Source organism: Panulirus ornatus, chromosome 19 (genome assembly GCF_036320965.1).
Source record: "Panulirus ornatus isolate Po-2019 chromosome 19, ASM3632096v1, whole genome shotgun sequence".
NCBI classification, from domain to species: Eukaryota; Metazoa; Arthropoda; class Malacostraca; order Decapoda; family Palinuridae; genus Panulirus; species Panulirus ornatus.
This window is the reverse complement of record NC_092242.1, coordinates 67,406,666-67,434,565: the sequence shown is the minus strand read 5'-3', so window position 1 is coordinate 67,434,565 and position 27,900 is coordinate 67,406,666. Positions and strand designations below refer to the sequence as shown.

The 27,900-nt window shown below is 38.6% G+C and overlaps 2 protein-coding genes across 2 annotated transcripts in view; one reads left to right on the top strand and one right to left on the bottom strand.

Moving 5' to 3' along the window:
- LOC139755655 (vesicle transport protein SFT2C) overlaps positions 1 to 9,731 on the top strand; it is a 12,978-nt gene extending 3,247 nt beyond the window's left edge. Inside the window, exon 3 of the mRNA XM_071674276.1 lies at positions 14 to 9,731. Within this exon, the coding sequence (XP_071530377.1) occupies positions 14 to 296 (283 nt within the window). The 3' untranslated portion in view covers positions 297 to 9,731. The remainder of the gene's footprint in view (positions 1 to 13) is intronic.
- LOC139755654 (acid-sensing ion channel 3-like) lies at positions 9,696 to 27,900 on the bottom strand. The gene is made up of 11 exons (XM_071674275.1): positions 27,724 to 27,900; positions 25,893 to 26,081; positions 23,404 to 23,507; positions 22,347 to 22,462; positions 21,991 to 22,141; positions 21,271 to 21,361; positions 20,362 to 20,558; positions 18,949 to 19,164; positions 18,105 to 18,215; positions 16,533 to 16,599; positions 9,696 to 16,106 (listed from the first exon to the last, which is right to left on the bottom strand). Exons 2-11 carry the CDS (start codon positions 26,068 to 26,070, stop codon positions 15,964 to 15,966), a joined length of 1,374 nt encoding a protein of 457 aa, XP_071530376.1. The 5' UTR covers positions 26,071 to 26,081; positions 27,724 to 27,900; the 3' UTR covers positions 9,696 to 15,963.

The window sequence follows — 27,900 nt, the reverse complement described above, 5'->3', positions numbered from 1 at the left end:
TTTTTCTTTTCAGTTTCTCTTTCTTGTGGGGTCCAGTAAATCACCTAAAACATCTGTTTTCTTCAGAGCGACTTATATTTACATCAGTTTACTTTATTTCATTGTTTGCCACACTTTACTTTGCACTCAGCTTGCAGTCAACAATCCTGACATCTGTAGGAGCAATAGTTCAAGTGATGGCATTATTATGTTTTGTTCTAAGTAATGTCCCTGGAGGACAGACAGGGATCAAATTTTTCTCAAGTATATGTTCTTCCATGGTAAAATCAACTGTCTCTAAAGCTTTGCCAGTATAGCTGTATTTAACACAGACCTTTTTGTACTTTTATTATGTATGTTGTTAAATTATTGTAAACACTTGTGCTGAGTTCAAGCATAGTTTTGTGATGTTAAAAACAAGTCTCTTTACATAATATTGGCAGATATTACTTGTACAGGGTGGCGTTTTAGTAGGCAGATTTTGGTCGAGGGTAAAAAATATATCTCATTATCTTCTGGAAAGTTTTCCCTTTGGTACAATAAAGTCTTCTGGATTTCAGACACTGTAAGATGTAGAGAATCATTGATGTGGAAGAGTTCACAGAGTGTCTCAAGATGACAGAAACATTAACCTTTTTGTACAAATTCAGGTCATATCTTTCCTTAGCACTCCAGTTCCATCCATACTTATGACTTCATCATTACTGATCACTTTTTTACCACAAACTTTTTCTCATCTTTTGGTTCTCCTTACTGAGATTAGTGAGCTGGTGGCCAGCATGTTATCCTTGTCTCCTGTGACCGAAAAATCTCAGTCATATTCGTCAATTTTGCTGAATATCACATTTATATGCATGATGAATCACAGGGTATTGGTTGCAGTTAGAATTGCTGACCATGAATCATGCATGGGCCCATCTGGGATTAGGCCTTCCTGGGTTTGAATACTAGGTGCAGCAGTTGACTTGCACCTAAGACAAGTGATCATTCTTCCTGTGGGATGTGTTGATAAATGGGTACCTGGCTTAGGCTTGGGTATATGTATATTATGTATATAGGGCTTATGAGATGGCCATGAGTAGGACATTCAGTCACCTATGCTGTTTCAGCCACCATAAAAAAAAAAACCAAGTAAACATGTGGAAGAACAACTCTTACCCATTGATGTTTTATTCTATTCTAAATCATTATTGCTTTAATTTGTAGTTTGCTATGTTTGTTCAGACTCATCTAGAAAAAAGATGAGGACAGGTGCTAAAAGCCCCAGTAGAAACAAGAAATGTATACCATTATGGAAACATACTCTTCATAAGTAGACAGGCAAACTCCTTATAGACAGAAACTTTAACCAAAACCTTTCATTCCAAGTTACTGTAACTATTGGTGAAACTTAAATATGTATGTAGTTCTAGTGTGGTGGTCTCTGTCTCTGATGTGCAAAGTCAGTATTCAGTTTTCCTGTATCATCTCTTCACACAGCCTTGGACCTAGTAAACCTCTCTGGTGTATCTGTATTCTGTTTGGTCCGCCTCTCTTCCTCTTATCTACCTCTGTGATATAAATCTTTTTCACCAGCATATTATCTTAGATATCCTGCAGATTTGTGAAGATTTAAACAGTTTCACCCATGTACCTGTCAAATTATTCCAGCATCCAACATGAATTTGTTTCATCATTTTTCCACTCTGCTCTTTTGGTTTATATATTCTGCATAAGTTTTAAGAACTAAGAGTTTCAGATTTATATGGACGAGTGACAGCAAATGCTTCACGTAGATTCCCTGCACATATTATACTTCTTTCCATTCATTAAGGTTTACAAAGTAGTTACAGCCATTCCTCCTTATGTAACTCAGTACTCAGTTTCTGCTTTTTCATAGCCTTCTTTAACAAATGTCAAACTAAAAATCTGAATTCACTTATCACATACTGAATTTTCAAAGGATGCACTATTTCCGTCAAGGTAGTTTGAATCCATCACAGAAAGCCCAACCATCATATTATGATGCTTCCAATAACTATTTCTTGCTGGGCATACTAGTCATAACCCCCCAAAGTATCTTAAATCCAGCCAGATGGTCTTCCTTCATAACTGCTTCCAGCTCTGAAAATACTGAACATTTGGTCTAAAGCCAACTGAATATCAGAGGTGTACCTTCTGAAAGTCATCTGGATGTACGAGACTTTTGATGGAATAAAACTGTTACCTTAGATTTTTTTTAGATAGATTTTGACAATTATATGAAGTATGTAGAATAAAGAATGAATTTGAATTATTCCTCAAGTTTTATTTAAAAATATTCATGCGCTTTGATCCTGATCTAGGGTCTGTACCGTTACGTTGTGTGTGCAGGTTAAGTACAACTTCATACAAATTTACAAACAGCTGCTCTACAGAAAGATTCCAAAGATACTTTACAGCAGACTATCTTTCACAAAGTACAAGCACCATAATCTAGCTTATTGTTCTGTACAGGCAGGACATTGTTGCTCGATTGTAACACTATGAAGTCACCTTTCATGGGGCTGTATCAGCAGATGTCAAGGCGTACAGCATTTCTGAGGATGATTCTCACCCAAAAGTCTAATTTACATTACTTTGCTCCAGCATGGAGCACATCCTTGAAGCTGCAGGAGCCTAGTAATAAAGGGTCATTTATATTACTATGGACATGTCAGTCATTAGCAATAATTGTATGTAATAACAAAATTTAGTTCTTACTTTGAATAAGTTTTCCTCTAACTCAAATCTGATGCGAATTATTGTCTTCTTGAAGATTGGTATGTTTATATTTTTGTATGTACAGTCATCAAAATTCACATTTAGTTCAGTACATTTAACTGTCATTATTTCCAAGTAGTTGTTTAAAAAGTTTAGGGAGATGCAAGGGTGCAGTGAGGCAGTAGAGCTAATACTGTCTATACCTCATCATGTATGCAGCTGTTCATTTCAGGGGCATTTTTCTCTGAAAAGAAAATTGTTTGTACATAGAGAAACTAATTTATACTTTCTATTGGAGGATCATATGTTTACTCGCCTCTATGTGTGTATGCTCAAACTAAGGTTCTCTGTGGCTGACTCTTTCTGATATTCAATCTGCTTTAATTGCTGTGAAATCATTTGCCCTGGCTCCTGGACTATTAGATAGTGAGTAGGTAGTTCTTTTCTTTTTTTTTTTCTTTTTCTCCAAGGGCTATGATTGTCTGTCCCAGACAGAGTATTGTTAAAGAGTGCAAGTGCTATGTTATAGTGGACGAGTCTTCCATTGTACCATGCATCTTCTGATATATCTTTCAGTATTTTACAATTGAAATCAATTTCCCTGTTTCACAATTCAACTAGGTATAACAGTAATGATGCATCTGTCATTCAAACGTTAGAAATCTGTTTTCTAATGCATTTTATTCCTGGAAATTTTACAGAAACATTTTTGCAAAATATTCATGGTCAGTCTTTGCCAACAAAATATTTTTTGACAGAAATGCTAGCTATTTCTGCTCTCTGCCACAGAGATTATTCCTATTCTCATACATGGTACAGCATTCTCTATGTTAAAAAAATTTGAGATCATGTATACCTGGCATACTCCAAAATTAATTCTGAGCTAATTTCAAATATTCGTTGTTTATTCTACCAAAACTTATACAGTATCAGCCATTAGAGTCTTTCATATGCAGTATATCATACATCTTTTAGACATTCCAGAATCTGTTTCTCTTTACATTATTATATGTATTTATTGAATATATTAAGTGCAGTATACAGGTACTTTTCTATAAATTTTTGTCATAGCCTAATGAAGTACATATTTTTCTCTATACACTCACTTTCTCTCCCTCTATCCTTCTTGCTCCTCACCTTTCAGATCTGCTAATCTTTTATGTCCAACCTAGTGCTTATGGGACTATGTTGTTACTCCTGTGTCTTTGTGTGTTTGTCTAAGGATACATCTTGTTAGCAAGATAACTCGTGAACAGAACATGACAGAAACCTCACACGCAGTAGGTACCCTTTATGGTGGTAATGAAACTGATTAGAATCTGATGCACATCCAGCAATTGCATAAATCTCCACTTTAATTAGGATTTTCTATTTTGGTATAATCTATTACTCAGTGATGCTGAATGATGAGAGTTTCAACTTAATGCCCTTTATGTATTAGACAAAGTCAAATATCATCATTTAAAATATCTTAGCAATTCATAACGTTCTTTCTTTCCTTTTCCAAATTTACATACCTATGTGGCTGCCTCTCCTTCAGCATTCCTCAGATGTTGCCATTTCTTTTCATCCTCTGTTTGTCAAGCAGTGTCAATGTAACTAAATGTCTCATCCAACTTATTGCAAAGGTCCTGTTTTACACCTTTTCTCTTTAGTCTCTCTGGATTTAATTGTTACTGATTTTAAATTCTTGCATCTAGTCTTTCACCATCTTCAGCATTCCATTAACATACTTAATGCTGTCATATACACACAGACAGGCCACTGCCAATTCTTGTTTATGATTGTGTATCCTGTACATTTTCTCCCACACATTAACAAAGCACTTATGCTCATTTCTACTCTGTTTCCCTGTATTTAAGTATGTGAACTGAAATACAGTCTCTCTCAGAAGTAAGTATTATGTGTTGATACTCCTGCTACACATTTCAAATGGTCTTTCAATGTCGCCATTTTTACTAAGGACTTTCCTTTTGCTTCACTCCACAGTCCTCAACTGATCCTTTCATACATAACGCTTTATTCTTGTCATATGCATTTGGGCCTCTTGCTTTATCAGGTTCACTTCAGAAATAACTTAAACCTCATTCTGCATCACTGAATGCATATGTAACCCTAAGATTGACTTTTAGTACAGAACTAAAATTTTTAACAACAGATTTATGTAAATACTGTTCTCATTTTCTTGTACCATTTGTAAGTAGTCAAGCACCTTCTCGTGTAACTGTTTTCAACCTCTTTTACCCATTAGGTTCACTTTATGCATGTGTATCATTCTCATTGTTTTGCAGTCGGCATGTATTTCTCATCAACTAAGGCATGTTAAACTTGAAACAACTTGTGGATTCTACACCATCCACAGTAAAGCTATATACATCTTGAAAAGGGAAGATATTTTATCAGACAGTGTCACTAACTCCTAGTTCCCCCTTTACTATCTTTTGGTGATGTATAAAGACACATCAGACATTTTCTGTACCTCTTAACATTTTGCAGATTACTATGCAGACATGATTAAATATACCCTCTTATGCTACTGCTTCTTGCATTTCTGTTGGTCCCTCCTCTCTGTGACTTTATCTGTTATCTTTTAACTCAACTGACCCATATACTTATTGTGGGTAACTGGGTGTGAACATTTTGTCAGGATTAACTTTCAGAACTTGAATAACCAACCCTAAGCTGGTGTGCCCAGTTCTCTTGGGGTCGACTTTCTACCCTTCCTCAGTCTTCTTGTTTTTTCATTTGGGATCCTTCCTCAGCTGTGTCCTTATGAGTAGTTGGAAAGATCATCATGTCATGCACTTTCATATATTTTTCTTTTTTGCCACTAACTGTATCTGATAGTGACTTAATGTGTGCACTGTCAAGACAGTAAGCCAACCCGGAAAGGTCTCAAATAATGTAAACATGTAGTAGTGAAACATTTTGCAGTGTTAGGACTTTATGAGAGTACAGATATGCAAATCACATCTGCATAACCATGTCTCCATTGTACAGCATTGTCCTCAGCAGAATCTTGCTTGTTTGATAACGTGAGTATTTCGGAAATATCGTGTTTAAATTTCCTTGAATCCCGATTTTTAGTGTGCAGATACCTTTTTCCATTGTTCTGACATTCTTCAAATTACACCTGGTCACTGCTTAATTTCAGGGATGTATTCTTGGAAAACACAACTAAGAGAAATCACCAGATAGTGAATCACAAGGATTCAATGGGATAACTGGGGCTATATCCCAAGAGAAAGTTTGTCACCCTAGTTTATATAAAAAAGATATAAAGATGGCCAAAAATATACTGTATGAAGCAGGTACATTATTGATGTAAGGTTCTGTATAAAAACAGCTTGAAACAGGAAAGTAATATTATAAAAATAATTTTGAGTGCTTGGGGGCCTAAAGACAAAGGAAGGTGAAAGGTGTGCAAAGGACAATGAATTGGAGCAATGTGGTGTAAAAGGGGTGGCATGCTGTCAATGGACTGAACCAGGACATATGAAGCAGCTCAAAGAAACCACAAAGAGAAATGGGAACTTGGTTACAGATAAGGGACTTTGGCTTTGGTGCATTACTCATATCAGCTAGAGAAAGGATGTGAGCAATAAGGCCTTACCTTGTCTATTCCTGGCACTACCTTACAAACCAGAGAAACAGCAAACAACTATGAAAGAAATAAAGAGAAAACACCCAAGAATGTTGTGTGCAAGCTGAGGGGTCTTGCATTATCAACAGCACATTTTTCACCATCTAAATGTCTCAGAATGCATAACTTTATCTCAAGCTGATACTCTTTCCGCTTCTCTTTTTCCTAGGAGTCAAGGCTCACTTCGTGCATTTCACTAATGGCGCATTATAGATTCAGGAGGTTATACACAATATCACAAAGTAAGAATGTGGGTTGTGTGCTCAATAGCACTCATATGCATTGAACTAACTGCCATGGGGATCCTATCATTTGCTTGAAAACAGTCATTCATCAGAGTGATTGCTCTTTATTGTCATGAACTGCACTACGGTAAAAAAAATTAACTTTTTTTGGTGTTTTATGTACATTATTTCATTGATTTCTGTATAAGCAATCTACAGAATACTGTATATGCCTTGGTAGAGCACTACCACCTGATACTGAAGGATTGCTCTGACAAGCATATGCTTATCAGAACAATCACTTACTATTGCTGTGCATGGATTTTGAAACCTTTTCAATATTTTTCTGCCCTTACATTATCTTTTTTTTTCACAAGCACTGACGGAGATCAGTGGATAATGATCACTGGGTAAAGAGGGCCAGGTGTATTATATTGCATGTACAAAGGATATGCTTTGCTTGTGTTTATTACAGGATTTTTTTTTATCATTCAGTTATGCATACTGGTTAATACCAGTACTTGTATAATCTACAGATAGGTTTAGTGGCTAGAATTAAAAATTACTGTTCTTAATTAAACAACTTTGAAGGTAAAATGTATTCCCTATTAGTAGGACATAGTTTTGTTTATATGTAAAATGTATTCCCATATTGTAGAAGGGACAAAGTTTTGCTTTTGTGTATACTTTTTATTCATAGAGTGATAGGAAATGATGTATAATTGAAGGACAGTAAATCTCTGGACTTACTTTCACCAGTTGGTTTTGAAATGAAATGAAATATTTGAGTACTAGTGCATGTTTTCAAGATAGCTGTGTAGCAAATTAGTTTTCTGTACGAATTTTTTTTTTTTACTATGCATAGTTCTACCTGGGCACTCTCACCAAGACTAGCATTTGATTTTTACAGTTTTCCTGTTGCCAGTATCAGCATTTAGTCATTCATAACTACTGTATGCAGCACATACAGTGGACAAGTGGAATGTAGAAAACTGTTACACAGTCTACAGTCACTGGAAAGCCTACTTTCTTGATGCCAAAATGCTTATCTGATTGTGCATTAATATGATTGGTGCTATTTGGCAGAGCCAAGTACAAAACTCAATCAGTTTTACTGTATCTTGACTATTTTGAGTTTATTTACAAATTGTGTGCCCTCCTCCAAACCTTCTGTTGTTGTATGTGTGAACTGTGCCATTTCATTGGCCTCCAGAGTGAAAGTATTGTCAATATTTTTCCTGGAGGAATAATGGACTGCCACTGCTTTGTTCCAAATTTTAATCCTGAAGCATCCATGGAGTTCAGGTCATATATATGTCTATAACATGATCCTGTAAATCATTCTGAGAATGGTTTCACAATATAACAGTGAGTGATGTCAATCAAAGTAACAGACTTAAGAGCTGTGAAACTTAGCAAATTTATTTTTTTTCAAATTCAACTATTGATATATATATATAAGTCATGCACTGCTACCCAATACTTACTGCACCTTGAAAGGTAAAAAAATGTATTATATATTGTAGGGATAGTAGGTATCTCATATTTTCCTTTTAAGGCTAGAATAAGTACATCTTGGTATCACAGACTAATTCCTTTCAGCTTATATTTGATTACTGCTTCGGATGAAGAAAAAGCCATGTTCATGAACAAGAAGACAGCAGCTGCTTTCCCTGTTGGGTAGTACTTTCATATATTTATATCTTCCTTAAATTTTTATACCCTAGTTTCAGGAAGATTATGAAGAATGCCAAGTGAAACTTGAACAAAATATGCATGGCTACGTAACTAAAGTTTTGCATGTACTTAACTGGCTATTTCCTTCAGAACAGCAGTATGGCCAACTTGCCTATTCTTCACCAGCTGCTAAAGAGATACCTTCAGATGTAAAGATATGCACCTCCATATTTTTTATGCAATGTTCCTTGCTTATGAGTAGGTTAACCTATACAGAATGTTTTTCATGAGACAAAAATAGTTCCCTGAAAAGCTGCATACTTATTTGCACTAGATCCAACCCATGTGAATGGAGGGGTAATAATTTATTACCTACTTTATTTTTTTATATCCACAATGTCAAATCAACAAACACACCATGCACCTTCAGTTAAACGTCAAGGTCATATAAGATATCCATTGATGTCTCCATATATCACCAACTCTTCTACTGAAACACCTCATTATATTTCACTGGGTCTACTTTCCACATAATCTAAAGACTTTTTCTTGTAACATGTCCACTCACATAAATCATACCCCCACAGTGCTTCTTGTATGTCCTCTTTGCCATCTGTTGTACTGCATCTTCTCATTCTTAAGTAACATAGAGTTATATCTGGTTAGAGAAATAACGATTTTATCCCAGTTCCAAATCTTATTTTCTACAAACAGTCTTTTCAGACATAAATGGTCATCTGTAATGTGATTTGCACCATATTACTAAAGATTTCATCTCGAAACATAAGCCCCATCTGAATTCCTGAAAGCTCGTTTGGTTGCCATGCAGTTATGTAATTATTGAATGCCTGTTTTGCTTTTACTGTATGTTCATCTTTGTAACTGGCCATTTATCTTTTTCTACGCTATTGAACCTCCAACATCATTTTGTAAATTAACTAATCCAAGTTTTTCTTCCCTTATGATTAGTCATTATACTTATCACTTGGACCAATCTATACCAATATCTTACTTTTTCCCAATTGTTGTTGCATAACATATATATTTTAAACCTGTACAAGTTAGACATGTAGTAGTTTCTCTGTTAAAACTAATCTATTTTCCATAAAATCCTTACCCATCGTAATTAGAATAATTACCCACAGATTATATAATTTTTCTTTGAGAGGATAATTTTGGTACTGTTTATCTATATATATGTAGCAGATTAATCTCTTTATTTAGCAAAATTATTTTGTACTTAGATATATTTATTGATCATGAATAAATCCTAATTTGTATTATGGTATAAGTGCTGGTGTTGGAGCACGTCAAGTATTTCTAAAGTCATTACTGAAACCATATTGTTTCCTGATTGCATTTGTATTAATATTTACTAGCAAAATAAGATGCTAGATATTACAGTATTACAATTTGTACCAATAGTGTAAAATGTTCTCAACATTTGTAAAACTCTGAAACGTATTAAAGAATTTCATGAATGAAAAGTAACTTTTTTATCATCAAGCAATTATAACTTATGCATGTGAACACTATTTAACATAAACATATCAATGGAATAATGGTCACAAAATCTCAATAATTTTTTTGCACACCATCTTAAAATGAGTTATTGCTAATGATAAAGGTCACTGAAAGTTCATGACAAAGTTAACCATTGTGTTAAGCAATAGAAGGCTTGTATTCAAAAGTTAGTTGCATTTTACTTAGTATAGTATTCTTTTTTTTTCTGTGACGATACAGATTTGAAATACATACTCAATTTTCCCCCACCTCAACAAAGACAATACCGAAAAAACAAATCTGCTAAAATGACTTGACAAGCAAGAGCTACCCTTCCCCTAACCCTGTCTTGAACTCTACATCAGCCATTCATACATCTGAACAGCTCTCTAGACATGTATGAGTGCATTTTCTCGTTTACATTCTGGCTACCATCCACGGCTTGGATCCATCACATGCTCATATTTGCTGCTCGTGTGGTCATCTGAGAAATGTCCTTACAATGTAATAATTATCATTATGGTCTAACATTACATTTCATAAATGTTGAACATCCAAACAATATGTTTTAACATCATTAAAACAGCTTATTACAAAAGGGAAAAGCACCTTTTTAGCTATTAAAAAGTTGTTTTAACCTCATTGCAACAAAAATTTATCTTTTTAAAATCAATAGAATATCTAAGAAGCATGTGTTGAAATAAAACATCTCAAAGAATGGTTTAGTGACCAAGCCTGATTTTCTATGTTTTACGCAGAGCACTGCTCTCCTGTGTGAGAGATTACCAGTGAGTGCAAAAAGGAATTTATATCTGTAAATAAGATAATGAAAAACCTGTTTTGCTATAATTCAGGTCAATTCTGACTGACATTAAACTTTTCCTACAGGAGCTGAAATGGAAAGTTAACAAATCCGAAGATTATCGAGATGTTTTCGAACGCATCCTCGTAAACTTACAAGAGTTTCCTATAACCTTGGTACTCTTTCTTTTACCATTCAGTGAATAGTGTATAGGAAAACAGAGTTACCAAAGTATGCCTGCTTGAGGATACACTTTGAATAAAAAGTTACCTTTCACAAAGCTGTATCACTGGGAGTACAGTCTCATCAAAGAACTTCCCACTCCAAGGGAGTCTACACATTTTCCTGCTCTGCAAAGTAGTGAGGCCTTGGGTTGCAGGAGCCTTTAGAAGGTCCTGGGTAACACCAAGACTACTCTTATTGAACTCTGACTTGGATTTACTATAGCTAAATAGCATAATCATTTATAAACAATTATATGGTAAACAATACCATCTATGACTGAAAATACTGTAACAAACCAGAATACTTTGTAAGCATCTATGGGTGAGTAAGTTACACTGGCAGCTGCCCAGTTCATCTTAGGTGTAGGTCCAGAGGTCCATAATGAGTCTGTAAGGGTATTATATATCTACTGAGATGTTTGGCCAATAATTTCAATGTTCCTTAAATCTGCTGGATATTGAGTGCAGCAAAAGTGCCAATACTTACAAGTTCTCCACTCAACTTGATGTGCAGCTCATGTCATTTCTTAAAAATTCTCAAACCACCCCAAGCTAGCATCAAAATTTTCTGCCTGCAAGCTTTCTTATTGGTCCCTCTTACACTCAGATAATGATCTTGCTTGTTTGAATTGTCAAGGTGCTGGTTCTGATCCTCATTCCAGACACTCAGAATGAGTACCATAGTTTCCATCATTCATTTCTTGATAAGGTTGCATTTAATGGTATGATTCTTGTGATACCCATCTCCATTTCTCACTTTGCTTGATAGAGGCCACTGTGGAAGAAGCTAGCTCTAAAGCTTTTGCAACACTGCTCAGTTCTTTTCCAGTCTCCATGTGCAACTTACAAAAGGAATACAAACAATAACTGGCTTTTGGATCCTTTCAAGGATATTTGTGGTTATAAAAAAAGATCAAAAACAAAGACTACCACAGGAAGAATAAGAAAGCAAACAGTTGATTTGTAGACAAAATACCTTTCAACTTGTATGTAACTATGAGGGCACAAATAATATTAGTAATACACTTGAAGAAAAGTGTTTGTCAGGTCTGTTCGAAAATGCACATATGGTGTTACTTTTAGCTGCTGCATTTGGTAAATCATTCCATTAGTTAATCCTACTGAAGGAAAAGTATTTTGCATCAAATTTGTATTAATCAATGAGAGTGAAATCAGATAAATCTAGCCTTGACCTGCTGCTTTAAGAGAGATTATCAAATCTTTGGCAACAGATGTACCTATGACAAATCAACTTATCTTTCTCTTTTTGTAAACTAAATAAGCACAAGTCATACATCCAGCTCCCCGTCCAAAATTAATACGATCATCATGTACTTACCCCTTGAGTACAAGAAACCTGTTTCGGGTCGGTATTTTCAAGCCTGAACTCCTAATCAAAGCTAAAATGTTTTACGAATTGGTTGAAGGGAACTTTCTTTTACCTTAGTTCTCAGAATTACCTTCACTGTATCGCACAGTTCGACTCTCCCTGTTACTACCGGTTCCCTATCTTTCGTAAGCCCCGCTGTGGCTGTCAAGCTTACCTTGATCTCCCATACCTTACAGACTTTCTATCACTCCTGATTTCCATTCTCAGCCTTTGGTATGGGTTAGAAAACATGAAATTTACATACCTTCCCCTTTTAGTAGGACATCCTCAGTAAGTCTGGTAATGGGCTGATGTGGATAATCACTAAACAAAACGTCTTTTCTTTACCAACTTAAGAGTCGAAATGCTACTGGCTCCACAGAAGACATTGGCGAAAACACGCCAACAGCGCCCTAGGGGGTAGCCAAACTGTAGTCACTGTAATGGTACAATCAAATGTTGCTGTTCGCCACTTATTAAACAAGTGTTGAAGCTACAAAACCCAACTGCCATGCAAGCACCATAAACATTATAAAGTACTTTCATGGTTGAAAGACTTATAGTGCATCAGTTGCGGGTATTTTGTTAGTTCTTCACCATGAGAGAATAGTTCACATTTTGAAAGAACCTGATATTTTTTTTTTTTTAGTTTTGATTTTGTTAGCTCTCTAACCGGATTACTGCAAATCGAATCACCGTATATCGAAGTACGTCTTACATACATATATACCGGTAAAGAATTTATAGGTGTTTTCAGACTCTAGCGGCAAGTGAGGAGTTACTTTTACGAGGCTGTATCATCGTCAATGGACAGGAGTAAAGGCTTGATGAGGACCTCTCCAACCCAAAGGAGTCCACCTACACCTATACCCTTCCCATATACAGCGCAACCCTGAAGTTGCAGATCCCATTGAAATAGCTTGAGGTTGCATATGCACAAGTCCATATATGCTCAACATTTTCCGCGTGGCCGAGGTAGCGTCACCAACAGATAACTGGGTCTTAGAGGGGAACAGGGGCGTAGCTAGGGGAAATAACGCCTATGGCAAGCACTGAAATTGCGCCCCCTAGCTTGCCTAAAAGTGTACATACAGCGGATGTATATGAAAATATATACAATGTAATTATAAACTTTTGAAGAGTTAGGCCAAACTTAAATTCACATAAGCTCTTAAAGACTTAAAACCTTATTTGATCAAAACTGTAACGTAGACGCGGTAATGCAACTGATAGTAACAAAATATTACTATAGTTGAAAAGTAGGCTAGTTTATCTTTTATCTCACAAAACCAAACCGTTAGAAATGTCCATCGGGTACCATGTCAAAAAACAAACCTGCTGAGTGGCGTCCCCCTTCAAGTGACGCCCAGGGTACCTGCCCTACCCTAGATACGCCACTGGAGAGGAAATCCTTAACTGGATCCTTGCTGTTTCCCTTCTTTTGGAGGATTCCCAGCATACAGCTCCCACTACTATTAGTCACCTTCTACGACATACAAAGAATACTTGGGCAGTATTCTTTATCCTGTGATAAATGTATACAATTACTGCATACAATGTATAGATGCATTTAATACTCAAACACAGATTGGAATAGTATATGAACCAATCTGCATGTGTCCCCACCCTCAAGGTTTGGATCCGTGGGACGCGTTTCGTTGCTGTGTGATCGATCAAAGACTGGCTGGCATATTGATATCATTACTCCCAAAACCCACCCCACCCTCTTTATCTCGAACAGTTACGATGTAGAATTATCTTCCTTATTTCGTCCTTCCTTCGGCATATATTTTTTCTTCCATTATGAGTCAGGTTTACAAACACCTGCGGAGCTCTGATTATTATATCTATCTTTACCTTTTACTTTCTTTTACTTTTTCCTTGCACCCTCGATGGGCTTGACGAGGGCAAGTTTTCTCTGTGACACATCGGTCACAATATATATAAATAAAAAGGGGTTATTGTCATCGTACAGCTTAAAGTGTTACCTGTAAGATTTGGCATTTTCAGTAAAGTAAAATCTGCTACCGACACTATTGTCCTGACTTTACTCATTTGTAATGACTGGATTTTATGTTTGTTGAATTATTTGGCTTAAATATGCGAATGGAAACCGTTTCTTTTCCCACTCCTACGATAAACCCCCCCCCCTTTTTTTTTTTTTCATAACGTATACTTTCAAGAGCTCTTTTGAATATCTCACGGGTGTAAAACTCTCTTCCAGTAAAACACATAGTGATAGTTATTGGCTTTGGGCTTCTTGGATAAGTTTTGTAGTATAAAGGAATTCTGAATTGGACACAGAACTGGTAAATGGTTATCTTACATAGGACATGCTAAAAGCAAAATAATTTGCACAGATTTGTTTTCAAGATGAATAAGCCTTACATCACACATGACATCCAGCGCCAAGAAAACGTACAGACACAGAGATATAGATTCACTAAGTCCCATCCAATAGATGACTGCAACGAAATTCAACATTTATAAGCTAATACTCTGTAACTTAACAGCAGATCTTTGAAATACATATGAAATGAGTAACTATGGTATACATATCCTATAGCTTAATCATACCAAAACAAGAGGCACTTTTTTTTTCATATGTATAGTTAGTGTCTAATACAGCACGGCAATATATATCAGGTTCACCATGGCAAGCGTTCGTATTGCTGCTCACTTACCTATTTCATGGTACATATCTGCTTAAGCATTGGCACTGCCAGGAGGTGTCATGCTTTCCTTTGGTTACTATTACAGTGCTTTAAACACTGAACCAAATCAAATAATTGAAATAAATTATTAAAATTTACCTTGCGTGATTTCACAGAATGCTTATTTCTACAGTATGTACTTATATAGCTAACTGTATGCCCCTACCCCCCCCCCCCCTTTTTTTTTTTAGCAATCATGCCCTCCCCCTAAGAAAAGGAATAAAAAAACTACATCAGTGTGCACGAGCGTACACCACAGACTGCACATTTCTGAACAATGATAGACACACAGCAGTGCACGTAATGAAAATCTCAGACATACAATCTCTTAATTCACAATACACAGGTCAGCTTACCTGACATCCATTTGATGCATACCACTGCTCGCCTGCTGACACCCATTTGACGCATACCACTGCTCGCCTGCTGACACCCATGTAATCCACATGGTACCGATGGCTGCCTGGCCTGTCAGCTGACAAGCACATGAAGCAGATTATTTATCGTTTGTAGTGATCTCAAAATGCCATTCTGATCGAAAAGTCTAATCAAGCTTCGCCGCGAATGAGAGCACCTCAAGCTATGCGGGTTAATCAGACTCAAACTGTGTTTAGATACTTTTCAAATACTGTAACCCCGAGAAACTTTAGATGTAGAAAAAAAAAGCATACCATGCGCAACATATTTTAGACACTGCAAAACTGTAAGTTTCCTAGTAGCTGCAAATCTAGCAACTCCTATTAGTTCTATACTTTAACATTTACCTGCCATGGCACAATTTTTGTAGCTATGCGAGATGCTATTGCATGTCATTTCGTGAAAAGAAGCAGTTGTTAGGACTTAAGGTCATAAAGCATAACTTCTGTAAAAACTACGTCATCTATGGATTTCTGTGCACATAGTCAACTTGCACCTTGCAAGACGTGGATTGATAAGATGGAACTTGATTAACACCCGAGGTATGGATGAACTACGCAGCTACGTATATTATGTGTTGATAAGACGATTGGTTTCCTTCGAAATCATGAGGTAAGAATCCGTGCTACAAACATCAAACTTAAAAATTCCAAATTTGAGAAGGGTTGCATGAGATGACCTGGTGGTGGGCTACTTCCGAGGCTGTATGGCAGTAGTGTTGTCGAGGTGAGTGTGGTGGTTTCTGCAGCCTTTGTAGCAGCAGCCGAGCATACACTCCAGCACTTCGATGAAAGTCAGCACACTAGCCCCAAGCAGCAACCCCATCACACCACCTGGAGGGATGACAGTGGTCTCTAGTCATGTGGAAAGGGAAGGATTGTTGAGAGAGAGAGAGAGAGAGAGAGAGAGAGAGAGAGAGAGAGAGAGAGAGAGAGAGAGAGAGAGAGAGAGAGTATGGGCATTGGGTATCTCTGTGTATTTCTCTGAGCTAGCCTTACGATATAGTGTGTTTCTCTGAGCGTCTGTGGTTTTGCACTTGGAGATTCAAGCTCCACCAGGGATCTTTCGCACAAATTTCAGTGGGTTAGGGGGGTAAAAATGGTCGGCTTTTATCAAAGGCGGCTCAATTTAGTATTGGGCACCAAAGCAAATGCGCAGGTTGTTCTCTCGGTGTTGGGAAGGGAAACAGCTCGGTGGATCAAATACCCTATCACGCAGTATGTTGCATTCCATATTCATATTGTTGTTTTAGTACTCACCAATGTCACACACGAGAGGAATGAGGGTGTAGGCCCACTCCTCCATCACATCCTGGTAGCTCAGGTCCTGCAAGACAAACGTGACCTCTGATAGAATGATGGAAAACTTCCTACTATGAATATTAGGATATAATGGAGTCCCTAGTGGAAGTTAAAGTACTTTCTAATGTTAGACATATCCACAGGTTATGTTTTTACACTTCTGATAGACTTGCTAAAAATTGTAAGGCCAGGAACTGAATAAATTTGAGCAGACAATTCTCAGAAAACCAGAGATGGGTGATGTAATTGTTCCGTCATTTGGGTGGGCATATGAGCAATTGTACCCGTTACAGATGTTAGATTAGTATATACTGTATACAATTCCAAATTTCCTAATGTGTTCTCTTGTTAGGCCGGGTGATGATAACAAATTATCTTTCCAACATGAATATCTGTATTACCCTTCCTGGGAGATGATGTAATTTCCTGCATGTTAGATGAAGCAACAATTTAATTCAGGTAGGGTCAATTCTTGCTGATTCATCAATCTAATCTCTGCATCATACGACTCTGTGCTGAGTAGCCTTTCAACCAATGGATTTCATTTATCATAATCTCATTTTCATATGTTATCCTCAATTCTGTAACTATTTACCTACAACACATCAAAGCTATACAGCCTCTCATTCCATTCAATACGCATTATCAATTTGTGGCCCGTTTACAAATGTGAACTAAGTCTTCCACACTACTGAAGAGTTGGCTTGCTTACTGTGTACAACCGACATTATTCCACAGGATCGCTGACCCTGTTGCTGAAATACACCAAGGACGAAGGAGCCAACTTACAGAACTTTTGTTTTCTTATGGTAGCTCCAAGGATATGCCATAGATCATTAAATTTTAAGGGTCCATGTGTAACCACCATAAGGACTGGTGGTTCTAACCACCCACATGACAAGAATTAAAGCTTATGGTAGGAATAAAGAGATTAGTGTGCATATGTATTTGTATCTGGGATTTATCCCTGGGGATAGGGGAGAAAGAATACTTCCCACGTATTCCCTGCGTGTCGTAGAAGGCGACTAAAAGGGGAGGGAGCGGGGGGCTGGAAATCCTCCCCTCTCACTTTTTTTTTTAATTTTCCAAAAGAGGGAACAGAGAAGGGGCCCAGGTGAGGATATTCCCTCAAGGGCCCAGTCCTCTGTTCTCAATGCTACCTCGCTAATGCGGGAAATGGCGAATAGTATGAAAGAAAGAAAGATGTATTTGTATCTTATGTCCATTTACTGGAACGACACCCTTTTCAGCTCTTAGTAATGTAGAATCTTTAGCATGTATTGGTAAATTGGAATGAGTGTGTTCTGTGGACATACTGTGTGCCTGCTGGGAACCCTTTAGTAGTCTGCACTCCTCAGGTGATGTATATAGTTCAATCAGCGATAGAGACACGGGTGCTTACTGACTTACTAGGCTTCTGTGCTGCTTTGTATCTTCCCATTCTTGCAACAGGGAGGGGCATAAGAGGGGTTGGTGGACAGGTTCGGATCATGGGTGACACTCTGCCCTTCCCATGCTACTTCCCCTCACCTGGTAAAAGATCCTGATCCTCGTGAGGTTATTCTCGTGGAATCGGGAGTCGCTGTTCATCTCGTAGGTAACGTCACTGCAGGGAGCGTCGCATCCACACCTACTTCGGCTCTGTTGGCCAAAACAAGAGAACGTGCACATCATAGGAATTATAATGGAACTATATTTTGTATGACTATATATATATATATATACATACATATATATATATATATATATATATATATATATATATATATATATATATATAGTGTGTGTGTGTGTGTGTATTCCTTGCCAAGCCTGTTCGCCGACCCCATCGCCAGCGCGGCAGCGCCATGAACATGAAGAAACGACCACACTTGCTCCCACCCACTCTGCAGCTGTCACGCACAGTGCACTGACCCCTAGCTACAACCACACCCCATTGACCCTGCTGCACCCCACTCCCCCCAGATAAGCACACCGACAACACGTAGCCCCAGGAACACATTATCATATCACATGATATTCTGCATGACCCTCCCCACACCACACGTTGTCCCCCAAATAGCTCACCCCCACGTTCACCACGCCCACCCACATAACATCGCGACGCCACTTGCATGCGGTTACGCTGCAGGTGAAAAGTCGCCTTTATCGAGGTGTGAATCATCAGCGAAGGATGAAAAGGATCGCAATCTTACGAAGGAGCTTCACACTCCAAAGGAGTGTGATTACTGTTTTGTGCTACAGGGAGAGAGTTTTACATTCGTGTTGCCCTGTCTTTTGGCGCTGTAGAGCATATATGTACCATGTGTTATTCCTGTACTCACAGACACAGACAGACACACACACACATCAGTTTAAGGTAGGTTGGACGCACCCACTTGCCACCGTAGGTAAGTTTCTTTAGCAAGGCCAAATTTTTGGCGTGCTGTTCCACGCTGAGGCAGGGCTTGGCGCTTCCCTGGGTCATGAAGGGTAGCCAGCAACCTCCCCCATCAGTCAGTGCCTTTTCAAAGCATTCCACCTCGCAGTCCAGGTCAGAGTAGTTTCCTCGGTCCACGCACGGGTCGCTGTGGGTGTTCAGGGTGTGGAACTGTCGACAAAAAGAAAATTGTAGCAGCAGCAGCAACAACAACATTAGTTGTAGTATTATACCATTATTATATACCATCATTATGAGCAATACTTACGCTGGGATGACAAGGTCATGGAACACTTTACTATCATGATGGGGTGGAAGGATCAGGCCGACCACCACTAGCGCAAACATAAAATCACCAACAGTAACCTAAACTGACCTTGAAACTTAAAGAATTTGGGAACAACTTTTGATTACTCTAAGAAATTCCTCTGAGTGATGGTAGACCTGTAAAATAGAAAAAAAAAAAATCGGAGGAACCTGCTGATTTGAACGTCTCGAGGTAATCACCTTTAGGTAACCAGAAACCTGAAGTAGGGTTGTGTTGTTCTGAGTTTGGGTGGGTCGTGTTTGCAATGTCAATAAACAGATGCGAGTGATTTCTTTAAGGGATTACTATTTTTCTGTATAATCATTGTGTATGTATGTGTATGATTTATAGTTGTTTTGGAGAGCGTTCTATACTCTTATTTTGCCCCCTTTTAACATTGTGCATCGGTAACATGGCATATATATATATATATATATATATATATATATATATATATATATATATATATATATATATATATATATATATATATATATATATATATATATACGCCTAAGTCTAAGCAGGTACACCCATTATGAGACCAGCCTCGAAGGAACGGCTAGATTGGCTGTTAGCCGAGTGTCGCCCAGGATTCGAGCTCGGGCTGCACCGTGTTCGATCCATGGCCAGCATCGCTGAACACTATGCCAAGGAAGCTGTTTTGTGTGTGTGTTTTATCCAATATGGTGTGCATAAAAAGAATTTTTGGTCTAGATGTCGCGCGTGGTTTATCGAACGAAGTGATACAGCTGAGTTGGATCAGTCAGGAGTGTCTTTTTTGTGTCGTTTGCATAGTACAAAAATGAATTTGGAGGAAAATTGCTGTTGGTTTTAGGATCACTCACCAAGTGTACTACTAAATTTACCGAATGCAAGTTTACCTTTAAGTGTGGAAATGACATATGATAGATTAATTTTCTGAATGGATGAGTGATATGTCTCGTATTTGGAATTTTCGAGTTATGAGTGGTAAGATACATGCTTTTGAAAGCGAGTCTGGCACACATGCTTTTGTCCGAAGGTAATATATCTGATAGTCATGCCACAGACACACTCACCTTTTTCATCGACACCTGAACATCCGGACTCCACTGTGGGTAAACGGATCGACCACTTGTAATGACCCTGAGGGCGACGTTGCCATGATGATTCTGGACGAGAAGTCGCCATCCACGTTCCCCTCCAGGCTGAGTAGGCGGTATCTTCAACTTGATGTAGAAGTTGTTGAATGGACCAGACGTCGTCACTCCCTTGTCTGGACCAGTGGAGTTTGGAGGAAGAGGAGGAAGAAAATAGGTCATAACGTGGCCTCATGCGAAGAGAGTTAATGCTGGCCTTATAAGGGATGAAGTGCAGATCATGGTCATTGTTTTGATAAGGGGTGCAGTGCCAATCGTGAGTAAGTTCTTGAAGAGGAGAAATGATGACGAAAATAATGACATTAGAGAGTACAGACGCAAGGAAACTGTATAATGAGTGTCATGGCAAGGTATAATACATCGGGTCAACAAGTTTATTGAAGTGGTCTACTAAGGTTAGATAAAATGAGGGGTGCAATGGGCGACACAACGTGAGCAGTGAAGACCAGGATTTGGTCAACTCAGGGTTAGAAGGTGAAGATCTCTACCCAATCGACACACTGTCCCGGAAGGAGGGTGAGTTTTATGACTTTATAAACGAGGAGAAAGTTAAAGATCTGATATAATCTACAAAATGAGAAAGAGAGCTGGTTATGGCTTGGTGTGCATGCAGAGTCAGTGGGCCACTGGTGAATAATCATACCACTGGAGGGAAAGCAGAGCACCACTAAGGACAGAGATCACAACTATTATGTAACAGTACGGGTCACTTAAGAAGTTACACATGAGAACACTAGTTCACTAGCGTGAAAGTGTATTGTCAGGGCGAGTGTGCGCTACTAGCGTGAGAGCATGCTGCTGGTATATAAGCCTCTCTGAGGGCCTTACCGACCACAAACTTGTAGCAGAGGCCGAGGATCGTCAGGAGTGGGATGAAGCGACCTCGCGAGGCGCAGGGCTGAGTTCTGCCGAAGAAACACTGGCCACACCACAAGGCCTCTCCGTCAGGAAAACACCCAAATAAGGCTTTTGTCCCTAAAGCTACAGGTTGGCTCATTCCTGGCTTAAGCATATATATATATATATATATATATATATATATATATATATATATATATATATATATATATATATATATATATTACTATAGTAATGGATATCTGTTCCAACAAGTTTTCAGAACAAAAGCATTATATCCTCTTAATTTTTTTTTTGATCCTGTGGAAAATAATACTGGACAAAACACTGTGAATTCTGATAATGTATAAAGAGATTGTCTGTTTCATAGAGATATTAGATATAACAAAATTTTTCGTTTATATGGAAACATTTAGTGCAACAAAAGGCGGTATATTTAATAGAAGTGGATAATTCCATCACATAGTGCTGGGAATCTGATTATATTTGGTGAATCAAATACTGAGGCTCAGCGAAGATAGATCTCAAACTCCTTCAGATCTGTGATAAGGAAAGTACGAAGCTACTGCCAATGAAATTAAGAGTGACAAGCTTAGATAAGATATTGGAGATTAATGTTAGATTAGAAGAGTTACAAGTATAGATAATATGTTGGTGATTAATGCTAGGATGAGGTGTGGCGAGACTGACCTCCTCCAGCTGGTCTTGGAGGTGGTAACCTGTGTTCCTCCAGAGTTCCGTGGCGTTAAAGACAGCCATGAGGTGAGCTAGGCTCACCTCCGACTCCGGTAGCCCCAACACCTCCGCCGCATCCGCTTTGTACGGCGCCGTTCGCTCTGGGCTGACGATGTACAAGATACAGTTGAAAGACAGACCAAAGCGAGAGACAGGAGCTGTGACTTCATTTGTAGAGTGTATGTGCCATAATTCCTGGCTCGATTCGATTGAATGTAAGATATATCATTTTCTTTTCCTGATATTCAGACTAAGTAGCGGAGGAAAACCCAGCGTGTATACATACATCCATACGTATGACTGAGGCTTACTTGAACATGGACTTGTAGCAGAGGGTAATAGTTGGGAAAATCAACTGTGACGGTCGCTTGATCTTTGTAGTGACCTTGACTGGGTTGCTAAGGTAATAGAGGACCCGGTTGGTCACCTGGGAGTGAGTAGACATTCACTGTATATCAGAGGCTAGGAAAGTAATTTAGTCTAAAAATGAAATTCATGATATATATATATATATATATATATATATATATATATATATATATATATATATATATATTATTTATCTATTTCATTTATTTTGCTTTGTCGCTGTCTCCCGCGTTAGCGAGATAGCGCAAGAAAACAGACGAAAGAATGGCCCAACCCGCCCACATACACATGTATATACATACACGTCCACACACACAAATATACATACCTATACATCTCAATGTACACCTATATATATATACACACAGACATATACATATATACACATGTACATAATTCATACTGTCTGCCTTTATTTGTTCCCATCGCCACCCCGCCACACACACACACACACACACACACACACACACACACACACACACACACACACACATATATATATATATATATATATATATATATATATATATATATATATATATATTTCTTTCTTTTATACTACTCGCCATTTCCCGCGTTAGTGAGGTAGCGCCAAGAACAGAGGACTGAGCCTTTGAGGGAATATCGTCATCTGGCCCCCTTCTCTGTTCCTTCTTTGGGGAAAAAAAAACAAAAATAAAATCCAAGAGGGGAGGATTTCCAGCCCCCCGCTCCCTTCCCTTTTAGTCGCCTTCTGGGACACGCAGGGAATACGTGGGAGGTATTCTTTCTCCCCTGTCCCCAGATATACTTTATATATATATATATATATATATATATATATATATATATATATATATATATACCTCGCAAACGCGGGAGACAGCGGCAAAATATATATATATATATATATATATATATATATATATATATATATATATATATATATATATATATATATATATATAAGGAACAACTTCAACAGTCATTATAGAACAAAGGGCGAACTAGGATGCTCACCTGTGTCAGAAAGAGAGCGAAGAGGCTGACGAGGATAATACTCCAGAATCCCCTGACCGCGAGACGTGTACCCCTGCTGAACACTTGTCGCATCCCCACCACACCTGTGGGGGATTCACACCTGTTCAGAGACAGGTGGTCTACCTGCAGGCCAAACCTCCAGGGACACAAACACACACATCCACACGATCACACTTAATTTTCTTTTAAACATTTTTTCGTCTCTTAACGTTGTACTGCAGCACCAAGAGCTGACAACTGAGCTTACGATTGGAAAACAACGACTGGGAAAACAAAGATAACTCGTTTGGCTCTCCCTTCTTTTCTTAGTTTAATGTACGTGTGTGTGTGTGTGTGTGTGTGTATGTGTGTGTGTGTGTGTGTGTGTGTGTGTGTGTGTGTGCGCACGCGCACGCGTGCAGATATGTAAATACACATCGAATAAAATCATCCTATTGATACGTCTGGTGTAAATGATACCTTACAAACGTTAATCTAAATGGACTCGACCTTCCGGTGTTCGCAGCGCTCCGATCTTAAGTTCACTGGATAATGCGTTATCACAATGCGTTAGAATGGTATCAAGATCTTGTTAAGAAAAAAAAGAAAAGTAGGATTCGGTTCATTACGTGTGTCCGTTTATCACCATAAAACACACACTATCCATACTATGCACTATGTGCTTCACATAAAAGTTGGTATACATGTACGCGCCTCACATCATGTTTACTATATACATCATGTCTGCTATGCAAATTGCGCCTCACATCATGGGAATGAAACATGTCTTGCCTTACATTATGTCTGCTTTACACGTTTCCCACATCATGTTCACTACTTACATCATGTCGGCTATACACGTCATGTCTCATATCATGTCTGCGAAACACATTGTCTCTCATCACGTCTGCTATACACACCATACTTACTATGCTCATACGTCAACATCATGACTGACACACACAATAACAAAAAAAAAAAAAACATTTCCTCACTCACCTTCCTTTCCCTTTTAACTATTACCATGGGGCGAGCTTCCCATAATCATACAGACAATCAAAAACAATTATCCGGGACATCTATTGTATTCTTTTTTTTTTTTTAACAATGCGTCCCCTTTGTTAGGGCTTACATTTCCATCTTGTTAGCTAATGGCTAGGGCTTCCAGCAGTCCGAGGCTGCCTACAACCCCCTTTCCTCGCCTGTTGACGTCGGTCCCGTATCGCACGTCAGTCACCCCACACACTAATGTACAGTACATGTCTGAAGGGATGGTTAACGCTGAATGGGCCTTCGTGCGAGTAAATGAATTCATGGGTATGTCTTGATTGTTTGTATGATAAATGAAGGTAGGCCATTCACGGCTGGTTGGGGTTTAAGCCTATCAACAATCTGCCAAGGACAATAGCTTAAGGTGTCAGTGTCAAGATACGAAGCCTATCAATTACTGCCAGGAACAATAATAACTTAAGCTATCATCGTCAAGATGTACATAATCATCATGCGATAAATCTTTCAAAAAACTTCGTGTTAAACATAAATCTGAGAGAACATACACTCATATGTATTAAAGGCCACTGTCTGGCATTTACGACTGTGCAGATGCATCATGGATAAAAATTAAGATATGCTGAAATACTAAAGAACTTGAAAGTGGTTATAAGACACAGTCATCCACTTCCTTAGGCTGGAAGTTCAGAATTCTGAATCATTTCACAATTTAGGGCGTCTGCTCACAGTGGAATTAGATTACAAAACCCTTTTGACTGTTTATGTTCCCCGAGGGCTTGCTGATTAAATGTAATCACACGAGCAATCTATCCAACGCGTTAGGGCATTCGGGAATGTGTGTGTGTGTGTGTGTGTGTGTGTGTGTATCATCATGAAGCGTCTGCTTAAGCTGTTAGTGGTAGTTGGCTGCAAATTCGATGAACCACCATTTCTCCTTTGGCATTTCATCAATGACCCCCAAACCTAAAAAGCAATGAAAATGTATTGTGGGAACACGCTCCTCCTACATACACAGCCGTCCCTCATGTGATTCCCGTGGCGCTAAATATATACACGTGTTAGTTCCCAACGAATAATCAATGCCTAATGGGTCGCCATAAGTTATATCCATCACCCTGTTAACAGCTCGTTATGACAGCCGGTCTGTCCTGTTAAATTTTGGTGCTACGGGACAGGAAGGTCGTCCCATGCTTAAAAGGAGAGTTTATATGTTTAAGAATTCTCTCTCTCTCTCTCTCTCTCTCTCTCTCTCTCTCTCTCTCTCTCTCTCTCTCTCTCTCTCTCTCTCTCCGAAAGAAACAGCATCATCCAACAAGACGTCAGTGAGCGCCATACACTCAAACAATTGCCTCATCTCAACTATTTACGTATGTACTAAGTGTTTTATTCCTTTCCTGCAAAATCTCGTCGTAGGTGCTCATAGATAGATACACACACACACAGTTGAGAGAGAGATAGAGATGATGGAGGGAACTTACTGATGTTCTCTGGGACCATGGCTGGTGGAGGAGATGGCTGGAGGACTTCAGGCACCCAGGAGTCGGTCATCCGCGTCATGCTGCCTCGCTGTTGCGCTAGCCTGACGCCCTCCGTGGCTGGTGGCGCCAGGTATGAGGGTGTCATGCTGGTGATCTTCGAACTGTGTCTACCAATCATCACACTAGTGCCTGGGTGGTAATGGGAAGGGCACATTAAGTGTTGGTTAATGACAACTCAGCATCGTGTATAGTAAAATGATACAGAAGGCAGTGTTGGAGAGTACCGATCTTCTACACCGTCATCACTTACATTCACCTACTTCTTCCAAATTGCTTACCCGAGATAACCGAATAGGTCTAGTTTACTCAATGAATCCATTGTTTAGAATATATGAAATCTTATTTGTGCATGTAATTACCCCAGTGTACTGTAACCATCTTACATTCTTCATGGTCTTTTAACGCTAGTACTGGAGTCCAGAAACATGAAAAGAACATTTGTTTGATTTAACTTCTTCGAAGGCGCTCGGCTCTTGAATGAAGGTCGACCTCTTTTCGTCAGTTCAAGAGCATATTTCTGCGTCTTAATGCAAGCATGACTCACGCTTTCCATCCTTCCATCCAAAACCAACCAAAAATGGTGCCTAAAATTTACTGAGAGCATCTTGAAACTTCATTTTTCATATTTTCCCGTCTTTGTTTCCGGCTTTACGTAAATACATCAGTGTTTAGACAATACTCCTGAAGTGTCATCTTTCTTCTTCAATGAACTAAAGCCAATGCAAGAAACTATCAAAGAGCTCTGTCGCCTACAAACACATATTCTAACCAGAGGTACAAATCCATTTGGATCACCATTTTAAACTGTGGTTAACTTCTCATAATTCTTGCTCTGCAACTCGGTTCATAGTCCTTTGGGGAAATATTTTATGCCAGATAGTTTTTCGAAAGCTGACTACGTTTTGTACGAGGATCTTGTTAATAATCTTACTGCGGTCTTCCCATTTCTCTCACGTCCACGATTTGTTGTATACTCTGTTCCTCAGGTTCACACATTGCTGAATCAGTCACCCGTGGATTATCTTTTTATTCCTATTGGGTCACAGGAGATACTGCCCTTGATTCCACTTTCTTTCATTCCTTATACCAGAGATATGCAGCCTATCATCAAATCACTGAGACAAGGACCTTAATATTCTTTTCTCTGCTATCGCTATGGACTGCCTAAGAATATCTTATTCCTTACATTTGAATAGTATAGTTGAAGTCGTGTTTGGGCTGGTAATCGAGCTACATATGACAAAAAGACATATGGGTGTGGTATGATTTACATTGCAGGAAGCAGGGCTGGAGATGCTTTGGCAATTGCTGATCACTAGCGATGGAGGTTGAGGGATAAGTAAGACCTTATTGAATTTGTAGCCATTCGTCTCAGGCTATAACATATACAACAAAGATCTGTAGAATCTCGAAATTTTTATAATGCTGTACATTAACGAGGCAAAGCTTCGAACAGTGTGGTTAGCTTCTTTGCCCTACCACGTTGGTGATGCAGATTCCAAATATGAACACTTGTTTCGAAGCTGTACAAAACTTATTTCCCTCTTCATTGTGTCCCACTCTCTCATCTCGATCAAGAGACTAATTCTCCGTGGTATGATGATTGCATTAATTTATCGTGACTGTATCGGTGTATTCTTTTGTTAATATTGGTAACCGTCAGAGGTATCAATCATTATTTTTTTTTGATACCAAAAGTGAGAAATACAGATACATAATGTTGATCATGCAATTGTAGACGATAAGTTATATCATCTGATGTAATACTTACCGGAGTTTATTGCCCTTTGAATATTTCTGACACAACTCAGATTATTCTCATGGAAGGAGAGAGTGAAGCCTAGTTAAAGAAGGGATCGGACGCGTCTTGACGCACTGGGGTGAGGGATGGTGGTGTCAACAACCTTTGCTGGGCAGGAGATATCACCTGAAGAGCAATCAGTAACCA

Bases quoted from the DNA above. Each gene is read 5' to 3' on its own strand.
- LOC139755654 (XM_071674275.1), bottom strand. From the start codon at position 26,070: ATGATTGGTAGACACAGTTCGAAGATCACCAGCATGACACCCTCATAC. The intron at 23,508-25,892 runs GTAAGTTCCCTC...AATCCCCCACAG, and splicing joins CATGGTCCCAGAGAACATCA to GTGTGGTGGGGATGCGACAA. The intron at 18,216-18,948 runs GTGCGTCCAACC...TTTGGCCAACAG, and splicing joins TTACCTACGGTGGCAAGTGG to AGCCGAAGTAGGTGTGGATG.